The sequence below is a fragment of the Argentina anserina genome, chromosome 6, assembly GCF_933775445.1.
Source record: "Argentina anserina chromosome 6, drPotAnse1.1, whole genome shotgun sequence".
NCBI classification, from domain to species: domain Eukaryota; kingdom Viridiplantae; phylum Streptophyta; class Magnoliopsida; order Rosales; family Rosaceae; genus Argentina; species Argentina anserina.
The window spans coordinates 3,448,995-3,467,645 of NC_065877.1; the positions used below are offsets into that span (position 1 = coordinate 3,448,995).

Sequence of the window (18,651 nt, forward strand, 5' to 3'; positions counted from 1 at the left end):
TGTATGGTTCGAACCCCACCTTGTGAAAAACATTCATTTAGAAGGGTTCATGCACTCGATCACCATTTTTTTAACAAGAAGGAGAAAGAGACATAAACAATCAACTGCAAAGCTAATTAAACAAGATACTTATCTCAATAAAAATTCACCAACCAATTAGATAGATAGGATGGTGAAAAATAAATTATGCTTCTTGTCACATAATGCAAATTTAAAAGAAGCTTTATGTTATGAGGTGATCGATTAACTGAATTTGACCCACATACACTACACTATTCTTCTTCATATTTGGAATAGACATACACTACATCATTCCAAAACTGCATCAATCATACTGTATGCAAAATGGGACATAAATACATAAACAAGCTTCCAGAAAACAGAAGATGAGATTCTTATCCCAAGTTATTCTTATTAGGCGGAGCCATAGATTATGAATGAGAGACGTCATCACAAAGTATAATTTAAAAAAAAAATCTTAGGGTATTTCACTAAACAAAACTTCATATGGTTCGTCGGAGTTTACAATACCTGTATTGAAAATTTGAGGCGAAAACTATTGACGAATACTGCCTTGATATGTTTGGCGAATGCTGTAATTGTAGCAACCCAAACCCTAAAATATCTAAATTGCTGTAATTGTGGTTGTAATAATTACAAATTAAGTTTATGACTATGCCTCTCGTAGATGTATAATTTGTATTAAACCTCATTCTTAGATTATAACGATGACTTTTCACACGTATATAAGTTAAACAGAGACTCCCATACTGATAATCACAGAGCACCAAGAGGAGTGCAAACGAAGCGAGGAATCTCACACTTAATCGAGTTTACACTTGTGGGAATTAGGGACTAGGGAATTATAATATGAACCATCTTTCCCAATAATCTACTTTGTTCTTATTTTATGCAGATGTTGGGTCAAGAGGATCATTTCGACTTCTAAACTAAACTATGCTTTTTCTTCATAATCCATGCTTGGAAGATAGCCTTTGTTTAACTACTCTCTTGACTGAGGTAGGCTCTGCTGCTTCAAAGGCTGTGCATGCACCATAGCTCGCCAATCACATTTTACAACTCTTGTTGTGACTTCATGGTATTTGAATTTATGTTACCTATGATTGGAATGTACATATGATGTAGGACGAGATTTCGTCCATATATCTCACTATACCTCACATCCGAGGCCAAAAGTGTAGCTTTCATTATGGAGATGGTAGACAAGAGTTTTGTAATGATTTAGGTAGTGAAGCTCTGGGTTTAGATCACAACCAATTAGCCATCAACGAAGAATTTGCTGAAAGTTTTTAGTGTAATAAGTCATCAACAAGTCCAATTGTTTAAGCTATTAGATTTTTGTGTTTGGAATACTAAATTCCTAGAAGACTTTCGAATTAGATAACTTATTCTAAACATGTCAAATTTTTAAGGAGTCATAGGAGACCCCATGTTGATGGTTACTGGAAACAACTCACCATGCATAAATGTGCCATGTAAACATGGAGGCCAATGAAGGCAATGATATGTAGGTCATGAAGAAAAACAGGTCATAAATCTTGGCCTTCATTAATTTGGACCCCCCATTTGACTATGATTGAAAATTAGCTAGGCACATTGAATTGCAATGATCATATCATTCATATGCCAACAAGTTTCAACTTCCGCCATAGCTAACTTTCAAGTTAAACAAGAACACTACGGATTGCTCACTATGCGCCTGTGTATACAATCACAGGTCAAACGGCCTCAAAGAAAGACTTACTACATGTACCACTCTAAATACGCATACTTGCAATCACAACAGAGAACTCCCTGCGGGAGCATTACTAAATTTCACTAATTCAATTTACAGTACAGGTAGAGTGAAGGCAAAAACTTGTTGGGTCAAGTTATCTGTTTCATAATGCATACGATCATCGCATAAGGCAGTACCTTGCACGTAGGTTGTCAAGCTTTTCAGCAAACTCAATGGGGGTTGCCTCATTGTAAAACACTTCATCCCATATCTTAGCAAGATCTGTTACAGGGTGATTGGTGTTAGTATGATGAAATATCTGATCTACTTCATCAAATGCAACAAAGAGAAAGTACGCTTACCAGCCTTCTCGTTAGATGAAAGAAACATGATAAGTGTGTCAAATCTAGGAACCTTAGTTAAGTTCTCCAAAATACTGACCGCCAAATCCATTTCGTCACTACCAAAGGTATAAACCAAAGGTGCTCGTCAGCCTTTCATCGAGCACATCAAGGAAAACGTACAGAAGATAAGCATTACTTACGTAAAAAAGGTTGTCATACACTTGAGAATATCAACTAGTATGTGAACAGTTAAAGCATTTTTGAATATCTGCGGCAGTGCACTGGGAGATATACCCTATATCAGAAAACCAAAAAAATTACAACACGAAATGAGGTATATAACACAGTTGAAAGTTAGAAGGGTTCTGATTTTCTATGCAAATGCAACTCTGCAAGTTCTACTATCTTTCTCCAAAATGGACATCTGAACATTCTTAATGAATAGAACAAAGAAGCAATCTCTTTCAAGGTCCCCTAGAATGAACAAGCCAGATTGGCAAACGCAGACTGACAAAGGTGACCACTGGTGTGCCTTAAGTTTAGCTAACTCTGAACATTGTTAGCGTGAATGAAACAAAGGCAACCTCTTTCAAGGGCCCTTAGAATGAACAAGCCAGATTGGCCGACTGAACAAGGTGACCACTGGTATCTTAGATTTAGCTAACCACTCAGAAGGGCCAATAAATAAAACCTGCAGAATCTTTGCCATTCATGCAGAGATATCATAGCCACAAGGATTAAAGTTAGGAACAACAATGCAAACCTTCAACAATTTAGCTTGGAGAACGCGATCTCCAGAGAGTCCTCTCCAAGAAGCCTCAAATTGATAAGCTGAAGTCGGTGGTGTAATGTTTTCTGCTGCTAGAGCCTTGGCTCGTGAAGCAGCTCGAAAAGCAAGCTCTTGTACTGATGCCTTTGATGATTGCTTTCCACTTGTGTTCATTTTCTACAAAATAATCATAGTTAGACTACCAAGAGACTAAAACACATATACGCTATAAATAAGAAAGTCGCCTATATGAGCATACAACACATGTCCAATAAAAACCATAAAAGAATAATGCAACTAAGTAAGGCTTCATAAACTAAGTGAAATTTACATATTGAACCCAGGCCAAGTAGGCACTAAATACCTTAGTGTGATCTTCTTCAACTGCAGTCATTTCTGTGCTCTGAGTACAACTAGAAACAGGTTGGATGCTGTTTTCATTCACTTTGGTATTCAGCTTTCCTGCTCTCTTTTCTTCAGAATTTTTTAGTGCTCCAGATACCTTCTGAAGAATTCCCTGCGAACAAACCATTGAGAGACTCCATTTAAAAACGGACTTGTTCATAAGCTTATTAGGCTAGCTTCACCTATACTGTCGAAAATCAATTAAACTAAATATTCCATCTCAAGTAAGTTATCATTTGGTCCATTAATGAAACAAGCTATAGTTACTCCCATTGCCACTCATATGTTCTTCAGAATTAGGAACAATTCTCTTACTCTCCTGTTCAGACCAAAGAAAAAACCCTACCTGGTGCATATGAAAAATCTAACCGTACTATATTTTCCGAACAAAGATTTTCACATGCAGGATTTTGAAATATCCCTGGAACATTAGAATCGTTATATTTAAATAAGTATAGGAATTTTCTTACTTTCTCATACAAAGATTTGGCCTCTGCATACTGTTTCTTGATTTCTTGGTTGTGGGGCTCCAACCTCAGAGCAAACTCTGCATCTGCAGTTGGCTATGTTCATTACATCAGATATATCAAGAGTACATATATCAGAAGAAAAAACCATACAAGTATATCAGGATACAAAGTCATAGTACAATTTCAACATACCCTCAACAGATTCTTTAAGTTTTCCTAGTTCTTTTCTAGCTGTTGCACGTCGTGAGTACGCTTTTATATAACGATCATCCAAATTCAAGGCCTCTGTACAGTCATTATCAGCTTCCTGGAATCTAGATAACATATACTTCAGGTGATTACTTCTGGAAAATTAAACACCTCACATATAGATGGAAACCACTTCCACTCAGAGAATTATAAATACATAGTATGTTTAATATTTATAAAATATCTTACCTTTTGATCTTGATATAAGACATTGCTCTATTTGCATAAGCTACAGAAGTTGGAGATAAGGCAATGCTTCTTGAATAGCAGTCGATAGCTTCCTTAAACTTTTTCTGCTTAAAATACTCATTACCCTACAAGAATAAAGAAAATAGAACATTCAGGATGGAAATCGACCAGAATCGTATGGTATATCCATATCACAACTATAGAAGAATGCTATAAAATTCTACCAGGTCCTTTTCCGAAGCAGCATCTGGTAGGGCGTCATCAGAATTGAAACTACTTGACACTGTATTCATGGGATCATAATTCGTCGAGAAGGAACTAGTTCCAAAATCTCTTGATTTCTGAAACAGAAACAGCATTAGGAAATGCCTACGATCACTAATATATCGAAGAAAATACTACCAACACTACCAAAAAATTATGCAATGTGACAGGCAACAATGAACAGACCTCCAATCGGAGAATGAAAACAAATGGAAGACAAGATACATAACCATATTTATAACATATCACCTGTATAAAGGAAATGGGTTGCCGAGAAAATTACCAGGGCATCCTTGTTGGGTTGTTGGGGTTTCATTTTCTTGTCCTTGTCCTTGAGTGAAAGCTCCCAATCCTGCAAGTCACTTAAAAACCCCTGGAAATCCTGGACCAACATGACCAACCCAAAAACCCAACAATGACTTTGCCCATAAAATTGAAAAAAAAATCAAACTTTGATCATTAGAAACTCAATTTTACTTGTCCAGCTAGACCACATTAACCCCCAACTACTACTGCCCAAGTCGTGTTTATTACATTTCTGTAATATGCACAAAGATTTCATCTTTTCAAGTTTTCTGATTTTTCAATTTTACCAAAAGCTTTTCAATTCTTAAGACAGAGATAAAGAAGGACCAATAAGTAGTAGAGAGTAGAAGTGAGGTACCAGAGCTTGGTCGCGACCGTGCTTGCTTGGAGCCCTAGCCATGGCCGTTTTGATAGTCCGATGATGATGCTTCTGAAAGACAGGAGAGAAAGAACGACAGAGATTTTTAGTTTCCGGTTTCCGGTTTCCAGTTTTAAACCAAATGTTTCTGAACTTTGTTTTGCCCCACAAAATGTCGTTTGTTAGAGACTTAGCTGTAGTGTACGGTGTACCCAAAAACCACTACCCTTTTTGAGGTTTTCATTGGCATACTTTGGTAATGGACTAATGCTATGAAAGTTAATTTGATGTAATTGTTAGAATTACGACTGTATTACACTAGGGTAGTTTTGTTATTTACTTATATCAACATAGGTATATAACTCTTGTAACTCATTCGTTCTACGTTAATGAGAATCAACACAATGTAACCTTCAAAGTATTCTCGCTCTTTTTACATTCTTACTTTGCATTTCAATTCATTAGTCCAGGAATCCCAACAGTAATGACATAAAAGCCTTGTCTTTGTTAATGGAGTTGCTCAACTTTTGAGTTCATGTTAAGAACGATGATCCGTAAATCTTGGGTGTAAACTTTTGACACAAGCATACATTCAGGTTTTCGTATCTTCTCCAAGCAAGAGAACCAAAAGCATTGGGAGATTAAGCAGACTTCTCATGCGAGCAAATCATGGAAGCTTTGACACGTAATATTATTCATTATTCATATAATGTGTAACAAGGCTAGAATAATTTCAATGTCTATGATATTAGATTGTGTATATATATACATATATCTCCAAAGACTACATCTTTTAAATTAGAGTGCGAATGAAGTGCAGGGTATTGGCAGCAAAACTTATTTCACTGAATTTGAATTACATGCAGGTAGAGATGGCATCTTCTCATGGACTGCCTTGTAGCACTGGAGACTGCAGAGAGGGAGCTTTGACTGGGAATCCCTGTACTTGTATGGGTTTGTACAATATGGTCCCGCGCACTTCTCACGGGGAGGAGGGTAACTGAAATCCACATATATCACCCGAATAAGATGACTCGTAATAATATCAGCACAGCTTTCACTGGAAAGAATATTTGAGCTAGTGTAAAATCAACTGTAATACCACCACGAACATTTTGACATACTACCATACCTGCATGGTTTAGAGTCAAATATGGTTGGCAAGCCAACTGTATCGGGAAAAGTAACAATTGATCCTGATGGACCCATCACCCATCGAACCGAATCTGATGGAAGCATAGCATTTGCAGCTCTTTCCTGGATAACAAATCAGCATAAGGAAATTAAAGGAAATGTTATGGGGCATGATATGAAGCATAGGATTGCATTATCCATCATTCATTACCTGTGCCATATCTTCTTGCCGTTTCTTTATCTTGTCTTCCTTTTTCTTCCGACTGGAATCTTGGCCCAAAATTTTTCTGATTGCCTCAGCCTATTGATGATAGCAGATTGAGATGAGCTTAACAAATACATCCCATATAACTCATCTGCATTGCACAGGGAAGACAAAAGTAAACTAAAAGGCCAAACCTCCGATTCTCTGGCTGCTTTCTCTACTTGCATCTTCCGTCTCTGAGCAGCCTCAGCTTTCTTCAGTTGCTGCTCCACAGCACAGAGTTCCTCTTTTTGCTCTATCAATAAACAACACATATAACATCAGCGATGCGTGCATATTCAACATCAGTTAATAAAGATACGATCACCTACTTCTTGGTGGTGCAGGGGGCAACCCGTTGGGAAACTCAATTACACTCGCACCTATGCTGGAAGAGACATCTTTACTTGTTTGAAGAGCCCTTCGACGAGTAGTAATTGTCATCTCCTTATTATCTGAGGAAGAGTCAACAAACTCCTTTCTCGAGTTTTCCAGGATCATGAGTTCTGGCTCACCATCGGAATCAGCTTCCTCTTCTTCAACATAATCAGTATCATCAACCACTCTTCCTGATCTGGACTTCTTACCCTCCTTGTCTGGCCTTGATATGCCATAATCTACCAAATCTACACTGTACTGGCCAACACTACTTCCCTTCAACACTCTTGAAATCTTCCTTTCTTTCCTGACTGCTCTTTCCTCATCCTCTTGGTAGTCCAAACTGTAATCTGTGTTTAACTTAGAATTTTTTAGTTTTTCAAGGTATTGAACTTCCACATCATCGTCATCATCTCCAACATCATCTGTTTTATCCAGCACACGTCTCTTCGGGACCCGTTTGCTCTTGCGAGTAGGTTCTTCAGGCAACCTACCCCTTGAAATATCATTCTTCCCAGCATCAAGGACATTTTTAGATGGATCCTTAAACGCAACGCCTCGTAACCCATTTCCTTTATCTGAACCAAAAGAACCATTGTCATCTGAATTTTCCTGCCACACGGTGTAGTTTCAGGTTAGATTAATAAATTTTCTCCTTAATGAACATCATTCTCACTAATAACCAATGGGAGAAGAGAAACAACAAGACCAAAAACAGAGAGCTTACAGAAAAGAAAAATAAACTACGAACATTGCAGCACCATATCAGAAGTTTGTAAGCGTTTGGTTTAAATGCAGTTTCTGCTATATGATACCTAATTTCATGTCCACTGGCCATATGTCGGTTTTTCAATGCCAAGGATATCATAATGAAGATTTCTATTGACAATGGTAGTCAAATTTATAAAATTCTTAAAGCACATCTCGATGGTCTCATACCTGAAGAATCAACCTCTTCCGTGGTCGAGGGGCATCTGAAATATGAGAAGATTTTGAAGCAGTCAACCCAACATTAGATGCACCATCAGATGTAGACTTGGCCGGAATTGTGTGTGTAACACCACTAACCTTAAGCTTGACCTTTTTCACAGTACTCTTATTCTCTATGTTATCTGAACCAATACTAATAGACCCATCCTTGTTCGGGACTTTCCTATTAGCCGGGCCAAGGATACCCTTGCTGGACCTTGTAGAGTGCCTATGCTCGTTACTGCCACGAAAAGAGCCATTATTTGAAGCTTCATCAGATTCTACATATCCCCCTCCCTCAGCTTTAGTCATATTCTGGACATAATCAGAATCAACAACATTACTAAAATAAGCAATTGGGCACATAGGTTCATTGATTCATGGAATTTTATCTCTTTTGAATGGTTAAACATATCATCATTAGACTGGGCACTTGACGGAGCACTTACATCGTCTGAAGGAGGAGTTGATGACAGGGAAGAGATGTCGCGATGATCCAAAGGAAACTGTGATTCATTTCGAGGACGACGAGATGTATTACTCCTTTTCCTCCTTGCAGCACTGTTTACATCACCGAATCCCAAACCACCGAAACTCTCCATTCTAGCCACAGGTGGTGAACCACAACTCTAATGCTGCACAAAACACATGCCGATTTTTGTCATGAGCAGTAAATAACATTGATTGTAAATGCCACACACAATTACACATCACAACAAGTTCACAACAATCAAACATGACAACACAAACATGATAAATCATCAAAACCAATGCCAGCATTGAACCAACTATCTCCTCCTACAAAGTTGAACCAATCTGAAACTCGACTCAATTGAGCTAACAACTTACTCTGTTACTTACATCTTAGCTCAAAACAGAACAAGCAAGCATAAAAACTGATATGCAACGACAGGAAACCATAACATAGCTCATAATTAATTGATTATCATAAAGCATATTCGCGCCAAAAACTAAATAAATTAAGAAGCAAAATCAAACATAGATTTCAGAAACCCAAATCAAGTAAGCATCAAATTACAACAACAAGAATAAATTACAGAGGTTTGAACGAATAAAGATCCAATTTTTATATTCCCAACCACATCAATACACCAAAAGGTTCCGATGATTGATCCAGAACTGAATACCCAAATGAGAAAACCACACAAGTTGAGCAGAAATTAGATAGAAACAACAAAGTTGAAGACTTTACCTTTAGGCAGCTAAGAAACCAAAGGAAACCCTAAGATTGGAACCGACAAGAGTCCAAGACGGCCGTGCCGGACTTAAAGAATACGAATAGGGTGAGGTTGATAAGTGGCGCAATGTGATTGGAGAAGGAGAGGGGGTGGAGAACCGAGTTAAAGTTGGGGTTTATTTGCAGAAGGGGACCAATAGTTTTCACCATTTGTGTACATTGAATAGTGTTGCTGTAGTTATGTTCAGCTGTTATTACCATCCTGTACATTTGGAGCTCCTCGCTAGCAGTCACTGTCTCTTTGTTTAGTTGGGTTCGGACCTGGGAGTTTAGGAAACTTGGATTACGATTAGGTGGATTTGGATCAAGTCCATATCATTATGAATCTCTCCCGAACCAAACCGTAAGACAAGGTTGATTGAGCGGCCTAACATGAAAATCTTCATCTGGCATTTGAGCCTACATTATACTCATATGGACCAATGTGACGTGAGTGAAGTGGCTCGTTGCCTACCAATTTAGTACATCCACCGGGATTTTTTTTTATATCGATAATATTGTATTACTTGACAACGATCAAAAGACACCTTACATCAAAATCCGAACAACTATCAAAATACGATCGCAGCAGCAAGTATTAGGACTAATGCCCTCATTGCTAACAATTAAGCTCAAAAGATAGCCTCAAACGACAAGACATAAGCGCTAATTTCTTTTAACTAGAATGCTAGCTAACAGAGGCTTCAATTGGGGACACATAGGAGATTCAAAACCAAGCACCAAATGCACGGAGGTTCTTCCATCCACCCAGTGGAGGTTCACCTCATATATGCTCAATGGCAGAATCTGAGAAAAGATTTCGAATGAGCCAATATACATTAAATGTACCATTAATTATGCCGGAGGGACAATTTACACTAAATGTACCGTTTAATTATGATATTAACAGCTAATTAAGGGAGGAAATTTTTTTCGCCGAATGGGCCATGCACCCCTCTGGCCTCCAAGAGGTTCCGCCACTATATATGCTAACGGCGAGTGTTACACACTTGCACAATAGAGTCAGTCAATATTTTTATATTTAACTCAAATTATGGCACATGTTATATCATGTCATCAGTTTTAATGACAAATGAATGTTCACGAGATGGATGCAAGAATTTTCGCCAAATGTTCCTCTTATTGCTCTGGTAAAGAACCAGACTACCAGAGTTCTACATCATTCTGACACCAGCACCAGCTCTGCATCACCCAAGCAGCACACACTGCACACCCAGATTAGGCCCAAATGGTGTAATCAGACCCCACCCTGGGTGAGCCCAAATCCTAAGAACAACTAAATAGTGAATTAGTGATTGATGAGCTAGAGAGGTAAGTTCACTAGTGTGCTGTGGGCCTCTGGCAACTTTAGTGTATTACATCCTGGTTAATAGCTTCATATATTTTGACTCAGTATACTTTTCTAGGGGTGGGCATTTGGTCCCGAAATCCCGATCTCGTCCCGATTTCGTCCCTAAATTTGCTGAGACGAGGACGAGATTCATGTTTGAAAAATGTACATCTCATCCCGTCCTGGTCTCGTTTTGAAATAACATGACGAGATCGGGATTAACTTAGTAATGCTCGTTCAATCCCATCCCGTATTAATATAAAACTAAAATAACTAATATATATATATAATGTAATTTCATCTCAACCGTTAAATTGATTAAGAAATATTAGGTTAACAATAACTTCAACCCCTTAAGAGTTTATTTTACCCTTAAAAAAAGAGTTTATTTTGCTTCTCTAAACATTAGGTAAACCATTGTTAATTAAAATATATAATTATTATCTAATAATAGATTTAAGCAAAATATGCATCTAAAGTTAATTAGCAAGTATAATTGATCTTGTTATAGTGTATATAGTAATTGATTAATTATTTATTTTCATTATGAGATAATTATTACATTATTTTACAAATATCATTTTAAGTCCGCTTTGGTCCCGATTCTGAACGAGACACGGGTCCAGCGGGATTACTTTTAAAAACACTTAATCTCGTTCAGTCTATTATTTTAAATTACGGGACTGGAATTCACCTAATTTGGACATGTCCGGGCCATGCCCAGCCTAAGTAATTGACTGAGTGCCATGTTAAAAGCTAGCCAAAGTGATAATGATGGTCATGCATGCATACCGGCAGCACTGCCTAATTCATCATACGCAATTCTCGTTTGCCTTTTCACCACTGCAGTAATTTTTTAACTGAGCTTACCAGCAAGTCAGCAACACTGCATGCCCAGGTGGTGAGGTCAGAGAGACGCAGAGGGAGAGAGGAAGAAGACTAAAACAGCAATGCGCTCAGTTCTCATCAGATTCAATTCTAGTCGACACGTACGTACGTACACAACTGATGGAGTTCGGTGTGATGGTGGGGACCCAAAAACGCCGGAGTGTGACTGGACTGAGGTCTAATCTCTCCGATGACAAGATGGCCTGCATTGTTTCTGAAAAGCCCTGGTGTCAGTCAATCAAATCAACCTGAGAGACTGGTGGTGGAGATGACTGGCCAGACATATCGGACGGCTGACAGCGACTCTGAGAAGGCTTTGCTAATCTTTCTTTCTTTCCGGTTTGACAACACCATTTACAGCAGCACTCCATGACACTAGCGCGCGATGCGCGGGTGCTCTTTTTTCTTCAGCCCCACCTTCATATACGAGGTCTCCCCCTAATCTGATCAAATCTTTATTTTTATTTACTAATTGTTTTCCTGGTTTCTTACTTTATAACTCTAGAAGTTCAAATTTTTACTACCCCAATGAATGAAGTTTACTGATTTCATTATCAAATTCACTGGGATCCTTGTTACTACGTAAATTTCCCAGGTACAATGTTCACGCCATCATGAGATGAATGAAGTTGACTCGACATGGAGAAAGTCATCAAGTGTCACGATTCCGAAATTTCAAGTATGAAACTCGAAAATCGAAGTCATGAAAACTCAAAAATAATCTCATCAATAAATCGAAATCGTCTCATCGTCACAGCGTATCATTACTGAGTTCATAGTACAACTCAGTCGAATGGATTAATACAAAACCAATTTAAAATTCAAAACATTATTTCAAATGGAAATGTAAAATCCTCACAATCCTCACCACAAAATAAATGAAGAAACTTCGAAGTCTTCAGAGTGGTCTGTCAATTATGCTAATCCACACCTGCAGAACTATCCCATACACCATTGAATAGGTGCACCAGAATTGTAAATACAAACCCGGTAAGCTTTTGCAACTCGTATGAGTAAAACAACAATATAGCTCGTGTATAAATACAAAAGAAAAATCATGAAAACATTTAATTATAAATGTGCTCATGAGTCATTGGACGGCCCATTTGGTTGTCCAATAATATCTGAAAATATAAGTGCTCATGAGAAATCGGGCAACACATCTATTTACCCAAATACATTTATAATACGGGTACTCATGAGCGTTGGTACTCATCTGTTATCCCTCATGCTAGTACGCTGCCAGACATTGGGCAACCACTTGTTACCCAATACCCAAAAATATGGGTACTCATAAGCCGGTAACCCATATGTTACCTCTCATGTCAGTACACCGGCAGACAGACTAGAGCTCTAACTGTATCATAACTGTCGCCCGACCAAGGCTAGGTTTCGACATGCCAACATGTCCGAAGACATGTCCGAAGACAGGTCCGAAGACAACAAAAACGTTTTAACATAACTCAAGTTAAAACCATGTACAAAACTACAAACAATCCTCACATATTGTCGTACAACACCAAGTGACATGCTCAATACATAAATATCAATGCCATAAATGAGATTATTTGAAAACCGAAAATATGACAGTATATAATATAGCAACCCCTATATATGTATCGATTTTACCAATTATACACATACACAACGCACTATATCATATACATATCATAGTTTGATCTTTTAAAATAAATGTAATTATGAATCTCCACTAAGGGTAGATTCGTCATTGTGAGATTTTACTCACCTTAAATTCTTGAGCGTAATTTCCAAAATTCCGCAAGCGACTTCTTTACTCGTTGTGTCGATCACCTAGAATAGATAAGAAGTGATTTAGAAGCGTTACGTAAAACCTCAAATGCCAAAACAGTAATAATGGTTTAATGTTCAGCAATTTCTGGTTTTTACGAAACTATTGTTCACGTAATTACTATTCATGTATCACTATTCAAATACGTATTGTCTACGTATTACTTTTCATATACATACTGCTTACATATTAATGTATAGTAACGTACTATACATAGTAAATACTGTCAGTAAATACAAATAACTTATTTACCTTTTGGAAATTACTATTATAATTTACTGTACGCAAATTACATTTACATTTATTTTACGTAAATTACTTTTATATTTACTGTACAAAAACATTTTTTAACAAAATTACTGTTTCGAAAAATCACTGTTCAGGCATAACCGCACGTGGGGTTCACACGCCACTTCCAGCGGCCGCGCCTCCCCACAGTGGCAGTGCGTGGAGCCCACGCGCCGCTCAAACCGGCCGCGTGGCTTGCCCACCGCCGCCCAAAACCTCTCCTTTCTTCCTCTCCTCCTCTCCTATGGCCTTAAGCCGCCTCCTGCTCCCTTCATGCCCCCGCACGCACCGCCTAAAGAGGCGGTACCCTCCATTTCTCCTCCTCCTCTGATTCATCCCAAATCTCCACAAATTCGCAAACAAAGCATCTCAATAATCAAAACAATTGAACCCTTACCTAATTTGAGCCTTGGAACCACCGAAGTGTCGTCGGAGGAACTTGAACAAGGCGGCGATCGAGTATGAGGAGAGGGTGAGGCGGCGACGCGATTCAGGCTCCAATCGCCTCGCAGGTGGCACCAGGGACGAGGAGAGGTGGAGATGTGCTAGCCTCGGGCACTGGCGTTGCCGGAGGAGCAGCTCAGACAGCGGAGGAAGTTGCGGGGCCTCGGGTTGTCGCGCGAGAGCTCACGACAGCAAGGGGAGGCGTGTCGAGCTCGGGGTCTGATGCGAAGGGCCTTGCGAAGCTTTTGGGCGAGGCGGTGAGGGCCACAGAGGTCTGGTCGACGAGATCGCCGGTGAAGTTTTCTGAGGAGGGAGAGAGAGAAGAGAGAGAAAGAGGGAGGGAAGCGGGTGAGGGGTTTCCGAAAATGGAAACCCTAATCCCTAAAATTTCATTTTTATACAATTTTCCAAAATCGAAAACTAACTTCCATAGTTAATAACTTTCACGTACGATGTCCAATTAGAACGTGTGATGTGTCCATGAACTCGTATTGACGAGCTCTATAACTTTCGTGAATGAAGTTTTCGGAAATGAGTGACAGAGTAAAAATCAACTCTCGGGTCGCGGAAACGTAACGTTTTTCAAATTTAGATTTCCGACGACGGTTCCGTTTTCGATTTGACAACGTTGTGAAGCGAAACAAATGCGGTTTAATAATTTTACAAACTTTATTAATTTCTAAGAATTCAAATAATTTGATTCTGAAGAATCGGGTCATTACACCGTGTTGGCAATACAATCCGGCCAACACTTTTCAAGCTCCTTTGGTACAAACCTCATGAGTTAACTTTGTACAAACGCTCACATGAAGCGCGGCAAGAACAAGGTTTCAAATATCGGTTACATTTTTACTTGGAAGGATTTAAGAAGTGGTTTGATACCTAGTCAGACTAAAAGGCTCAATCCCAAACCTAAATGTGATGAAATGAAGTTTCATCTTGTTTTGTAGACAAAAAAAACCTAGTAACTTTCCATTCACTGCAAACAGTACACCACCGGATCATCATTTCATACAAGGCATTAACCAACTACCTTCTACTATATACTTACGTTCCTCCACAAGCCAATAAATTCGTAGCACATACATCTAATACATTTGACCAATCAGAAGTTACCGCTAAGAACCACCTGAGCCACTTCCTGATCCACCAAGTGTTAAAACCAGACCTTGAAAATCACTTTGGTGATTAGGTTCTTTAGCGGAAGATGAGGCTCTGACTCCTGGAAATGGTCGAGCCACCTGAGGTTGCCTGAGGCCTAGACTAGACCTTGGTAGGGAATTCTTCATTGGATTCTCCGAAAGTTTTGAGGAGGATGACTCTGCATGATTTGAGTTTGCAAATGGCTGTGTCATAGCATTGGCAAGTTCACTTTGTGGAACAATTGACCCTCTTCCAATGATTCCAGGTCCCAGATTGCCAATGTGACTTGTTGAAGAAGAATAATTTTGTAGAGTAAATGGCATTCTTGGGACAATGGCACGTCCCTGGTAATTTCACAAGCAAGCTAAGTACATCTCTTTTACCTACTACACTAAGGATTTCAGTGCAAGTTGTGCAACATAGTTCGATATTTGAAGCTTACCGGTGCAAATAAGACCCCTCGAAATATGTTTCCATTAACAGTTGCAGTCATAAGGAAACCAGAGTCAAATTCCCCATCAACTTTGCCATGGACCTCAGAACCAATCTAAACACAAGAAAGAGCCATTAGAAAACTCAACTATAGGAAACAGAAAATTACCAACTAGCATAGAAGAGTAACTTTAAAAGAAATGCATACAAAGTTCCGCATAGGGTTTGCTGCAACGACTGGTATGTGTTCTGCAGTTTGAAAGTGCATGCTTGGTCCACCATGAAGATACTGCTCTCGTCTGGCTTTCATTTGATGTGCGCCTAACAAGTGGCTAAGTTCCTCCGGACTTTGTGTCGAAAACCTGATATCTTTGGCTGGAACTTCTAAGATCTTTATGTTCGGACTCTGATTTAATTGCTTAAAGATATGAAAACCTTGAGAAGGTGGGGCAGATTCTTCAAGATTGGTAATTGGGGTCTGTTGCAGTTCTTGGTCTGAGTGAGATGATGATGAATGCTGGGACATAGATAGAGAATGCTCTTCTTGTTCTGATTTAAATTCCCGTGCTCCAGCAGTCGTAGTTCTTCTCCTTTTTGGATGCAGAGTATCTACAATGACATCTTAAAATCAATGACTTCTTCATGATTACCCAGAGGCACAAAATGAACTTTCTTTGTATAAAAAAAAAACCTGAGTGTAAAGAAGATCGTTTTTGTTCTGATCCTGATTTATTGGATGTCTGCCCTACTGCTACAGGATTCCCCATAAGCAAAGGTTTTACATTCTGCTCAAGCATTTACAAAAATATTCCCATTCATAATAAGGACATACAAAAGGAAAAAGATGCAGGATAGTTAAAACTATTCCTGTACCGTGTTAATATTAGCTCCCCTGGAGAACCTTCTCCTCTCTTGGTTCAAATGGCTTCCAAAAATTTTGCATATAGGAACATCGTAGCACTCGTATGGCTGTTCTGTTCCAAGCTGCAACACCAACAACTCATTGAGAGGACGATCATCCTCCCCACACCTGCAGGTTAATACCAGCAAATTTAGATGGAACACAACTATATGCATTCACAAAGTGTACACGGACTTGGAGGTAGATATGTAACAAAACATGGATAACTACCCCCCATAGACGGCAATGTGAGAGTCTGTAATAACAGCAGTGTGAGAGAATCTCCCTTGTGGCATTTGGCCGCATACATCGAGTTGGGTCCATGAACAAGTACTTGAATCTAGGACCCATGTATCGTTATAGTACCGTTTGTGTCCAACGCCTCCAATGATGTAGACCTGCACATTTTCTTTCCCCATATCAAGGACTTTCTCTTATCAATTACGTGAAACTCTAACTAGACTAGATATCTAAATCAAGATGACACTGATCCTTTTTTATTCTTTTTTGTTCTTGTTTTTTTACTAAATCACTCCTCAAAATTTGACATAGGTAATCCACTTAAAATGCTCAGTAAAGAGAGCATTATCTCATAACTGTACGAGTAAGATGAAATTGCTCATTTTCAATGTTTTATGCAATGCATATTCCTATTTCCACAAGTGGTAGTATTAGTTACCTGTGTGCCAATACTCACAGCTGCATGACCAGCCCTGCCACCGGGTGAAGATCCTTGAACAGCCAACTGCTCCAAAACAACCACATAAGCCTCGTCTCACTTGAATTGTTCAGATTTCAAGACATGTAAGAAATAAGATCATTCTGAAATTGATTTTTAAACAAAATAGATGAATAGATAACCATACCCTTGTCCAGGTCATTGTGTTCATGTCAAGCATATCAACATCACCATAATAACTATCGCCCCGGTCGCCTCCGTACACAAGCATCTTCTTTCCCATTGCAATAGCACTATGGCTGTCTCTAGGAACAGGAATATCACCCTTAACCTCAGGGGAAGTCCATCTCATGGTTTTGAGGTTTAGAACATGCAGATCATTCATGCATTCACCTTCTCCACTTCCCCCAAAAACCACTAATTCTTCATCATCCACAAGTGTGGCAGAATGACTTTCTCGAGGCGATGGTGGAGTTCCGCCATATTCAGGTCGAGTCCATTCTTTGGTCATCAGATTTAAAATATGAAGATCATTACACTTCTTGGAGCCACTTGTACCCCCAAAAACTATCATATTATCACCCAAAACAACAGTACTGTGGCTATCCCTAGGACCAGGCCCTTGACCAGTTGTTACAAGAGTGTTCCAGACCATTGTTTCAAAATTAAGAACAAGAACATCACTGTAATGCATACCTCCAGAACACCCCTACATTTTAATGTCAAAAAAGTATGAGTTCCAAAGTCGAGAACAGTAAAACAACAGACTTCCACCCAGAAATCCCAGAATTAAGAAACATTTTAGATCATCACAAATTAAATAATAAAAAAACAAAAACATATTGACAAATTTGAATATGAAATATGGAATATTTAAAAGAACATACATAAGAAAACAAGTAAGGTGCTTTCACAGTTCACCTACCACCATATAACTGCCATACTAATTGGAGAAACATATACAACAACAGGTAGTCAAAATTCAAAAGCATTCTCAAATCAAAATTAAAAGAGACTAAGAGAGTGAAAAAAAAGGAAAGAACAATATTTAGTGGAAGAAAAGTTGGTTTGCCAATAACCAAGTATAAACCATATTGAATATCACTGAATATAACAAGAAAGATTCACAACTGCACCATTCAACATGCATCCAGAAAGGAAAGAACTCAGGCTTTCATTACCACCAAAAGCTTGACACAGAAATAAGCTTATAGCATACAAGTTTCACACTTTCAGATCAAACAATCAACGAAATTCATGCATGTTCATAACTTCATGAAAATTTAAGGGAAATTTATATACAGGCTAAAAATAAGAGAAGGAAGAGAAATTTATACATACCCCAAAAACATACATATTCCCCTGATAATAACAAGCAGAGTGCCCCCATCTTGCAGAAGGATTGAATCCCGCAAGGTTTGGGTAGAGCCACATTGCCTTCTTCCTTGCAGCTTCTTCACTTTTCAAAGACCCCATTACAAGAGCTCTTCCCTCTCTCTCTATGACTCTGAACTAACTCTAGCAGGTATAACTGGAGCACAGTGTTCGACTGTTTTCTAGGACAAAAGGATGTGAGGGAAAATAAGAGGGAAATGGAGAGAGAGAAAAAAGGGTCAAAAGGACATTAATAGGCCAACTGAGCTATCAAACATCAGTGTCAA

General features: G+C 38.8%; 3 protein-coding genes across 5 annotated transcripts; all 3 read right to left on the reverse strand.

Annotated features, from left to right (window-relative positions):
• Positions 1 to 1,604: 1,604 nt before the first annotated feature.
• On the reverse strand, positions 1,605 to 5,206 carry LOC126799047 (uncharacterized). 3 transcript variants are annotated; one of them, XM_050526161.1, is made up of 11 exons: positions 5,093 to 5,206; positions 4,712 to 4,810; positions 4,389 to 4,505; positions 4,165 to 4,289; positions 3,919 to 4,040; positions 3,727 to 3,809; positions 3,216 to 3,368; positions 2,846 to 3,028; positions 2,283 to 2,377; positions 2,101 to 2,198; positions 1,605 to 2,020 (listed from the first exon to the last, which is right to left on the reverse strand). In XM_050526161.1, exons 1-11 carry the CDS (start codon positions 5,132 to 5,134, stop codon positions 1,917 to 1,919), a joined length of 1,221 nt encoding a protein of 406 aa, XP_050382118.1. In that variant the 5' UTR covers positions 5,135 to 5,206; the 3' UTR covers positions 1,605 to 1,916. The 3 variants fall into 3 exon arrangements, with proteins under 3 accessions (XP_050382118.1, XP_050382120.1, XP_050382119.1); XM_050526163.1 differs by having other exon boundaries at positions 4,712 to 4,780; positions 5,093 to 5,196; XM_050526162.1 differs by having other exon boundaries at positions 4,712 to 4,801; positions 5,093 to 5,167.
• A 616-nt stretch (positions 5,207 to 5,822) lies between these two features.
• Positions 5,823 to 9,230, reverse strand: LOC126798866 (uncharacterized). Its single transcript, XM_050525942.1, has 8 exons — positions 9,031 to 9,230; positions 8,267 to 8,452; positions 7,788 to 8,132; positions 6,803 to 7,460; positions 6,626 to 6,726; positions 6,438 to 6,527; positions 6,225 to 6,349; positions 5,823 to 6,092 (listed from the first exon to the last, which is right to left on the reverse strand). Exons 2-8 carry the CDS (start codon positions 8,417 to 8,419, stop codon positions 5,930 to 5,932), a joined length of 1,635 nt encoding a protein of 544 aa, XP_050381899.1. The 5' UTR covers positions 8,420 to 8,452; positions 9,031 to 9,230; the 3' UTR covers positions 5,823 to 5,929.
• A 6,133-nt stretch (positions 9,231 to 15,363) lies between these two features.
• LOC126800971 (uncharacterized) lies at positions 15,364 to 18,549 on the reverse strand. Its single transcript, XM_050528401.1, has 8 exons — positions 18,332 to 18,549; positions 17,178 to 17,699; positions 16,991 to 17,056; positions 16,543 to 16,709; positions 16,284 to 16,440; positions 16,102 to 16,195; positions 15,619 to 16,019; positions 15,364 to 15,525 (listed from the first exon to the last, which is right to left on the reverse strand). The coding sequence occupies exons 1-8, from the start codon at positions 18,464 to 18,466 to the stop codon at positions 15,379 to 15,381; spliced, it is 1,689 nt and encodes a 562-aa protein (XP_050384358.1). The 5' UTR covers positions 18,467 to 18,549; the 3' UTR covers positions 15,364 to 15,378.
• Between the last annotated feature and the right edge of the window lie 102 nt (positions 18,550 to 18,651).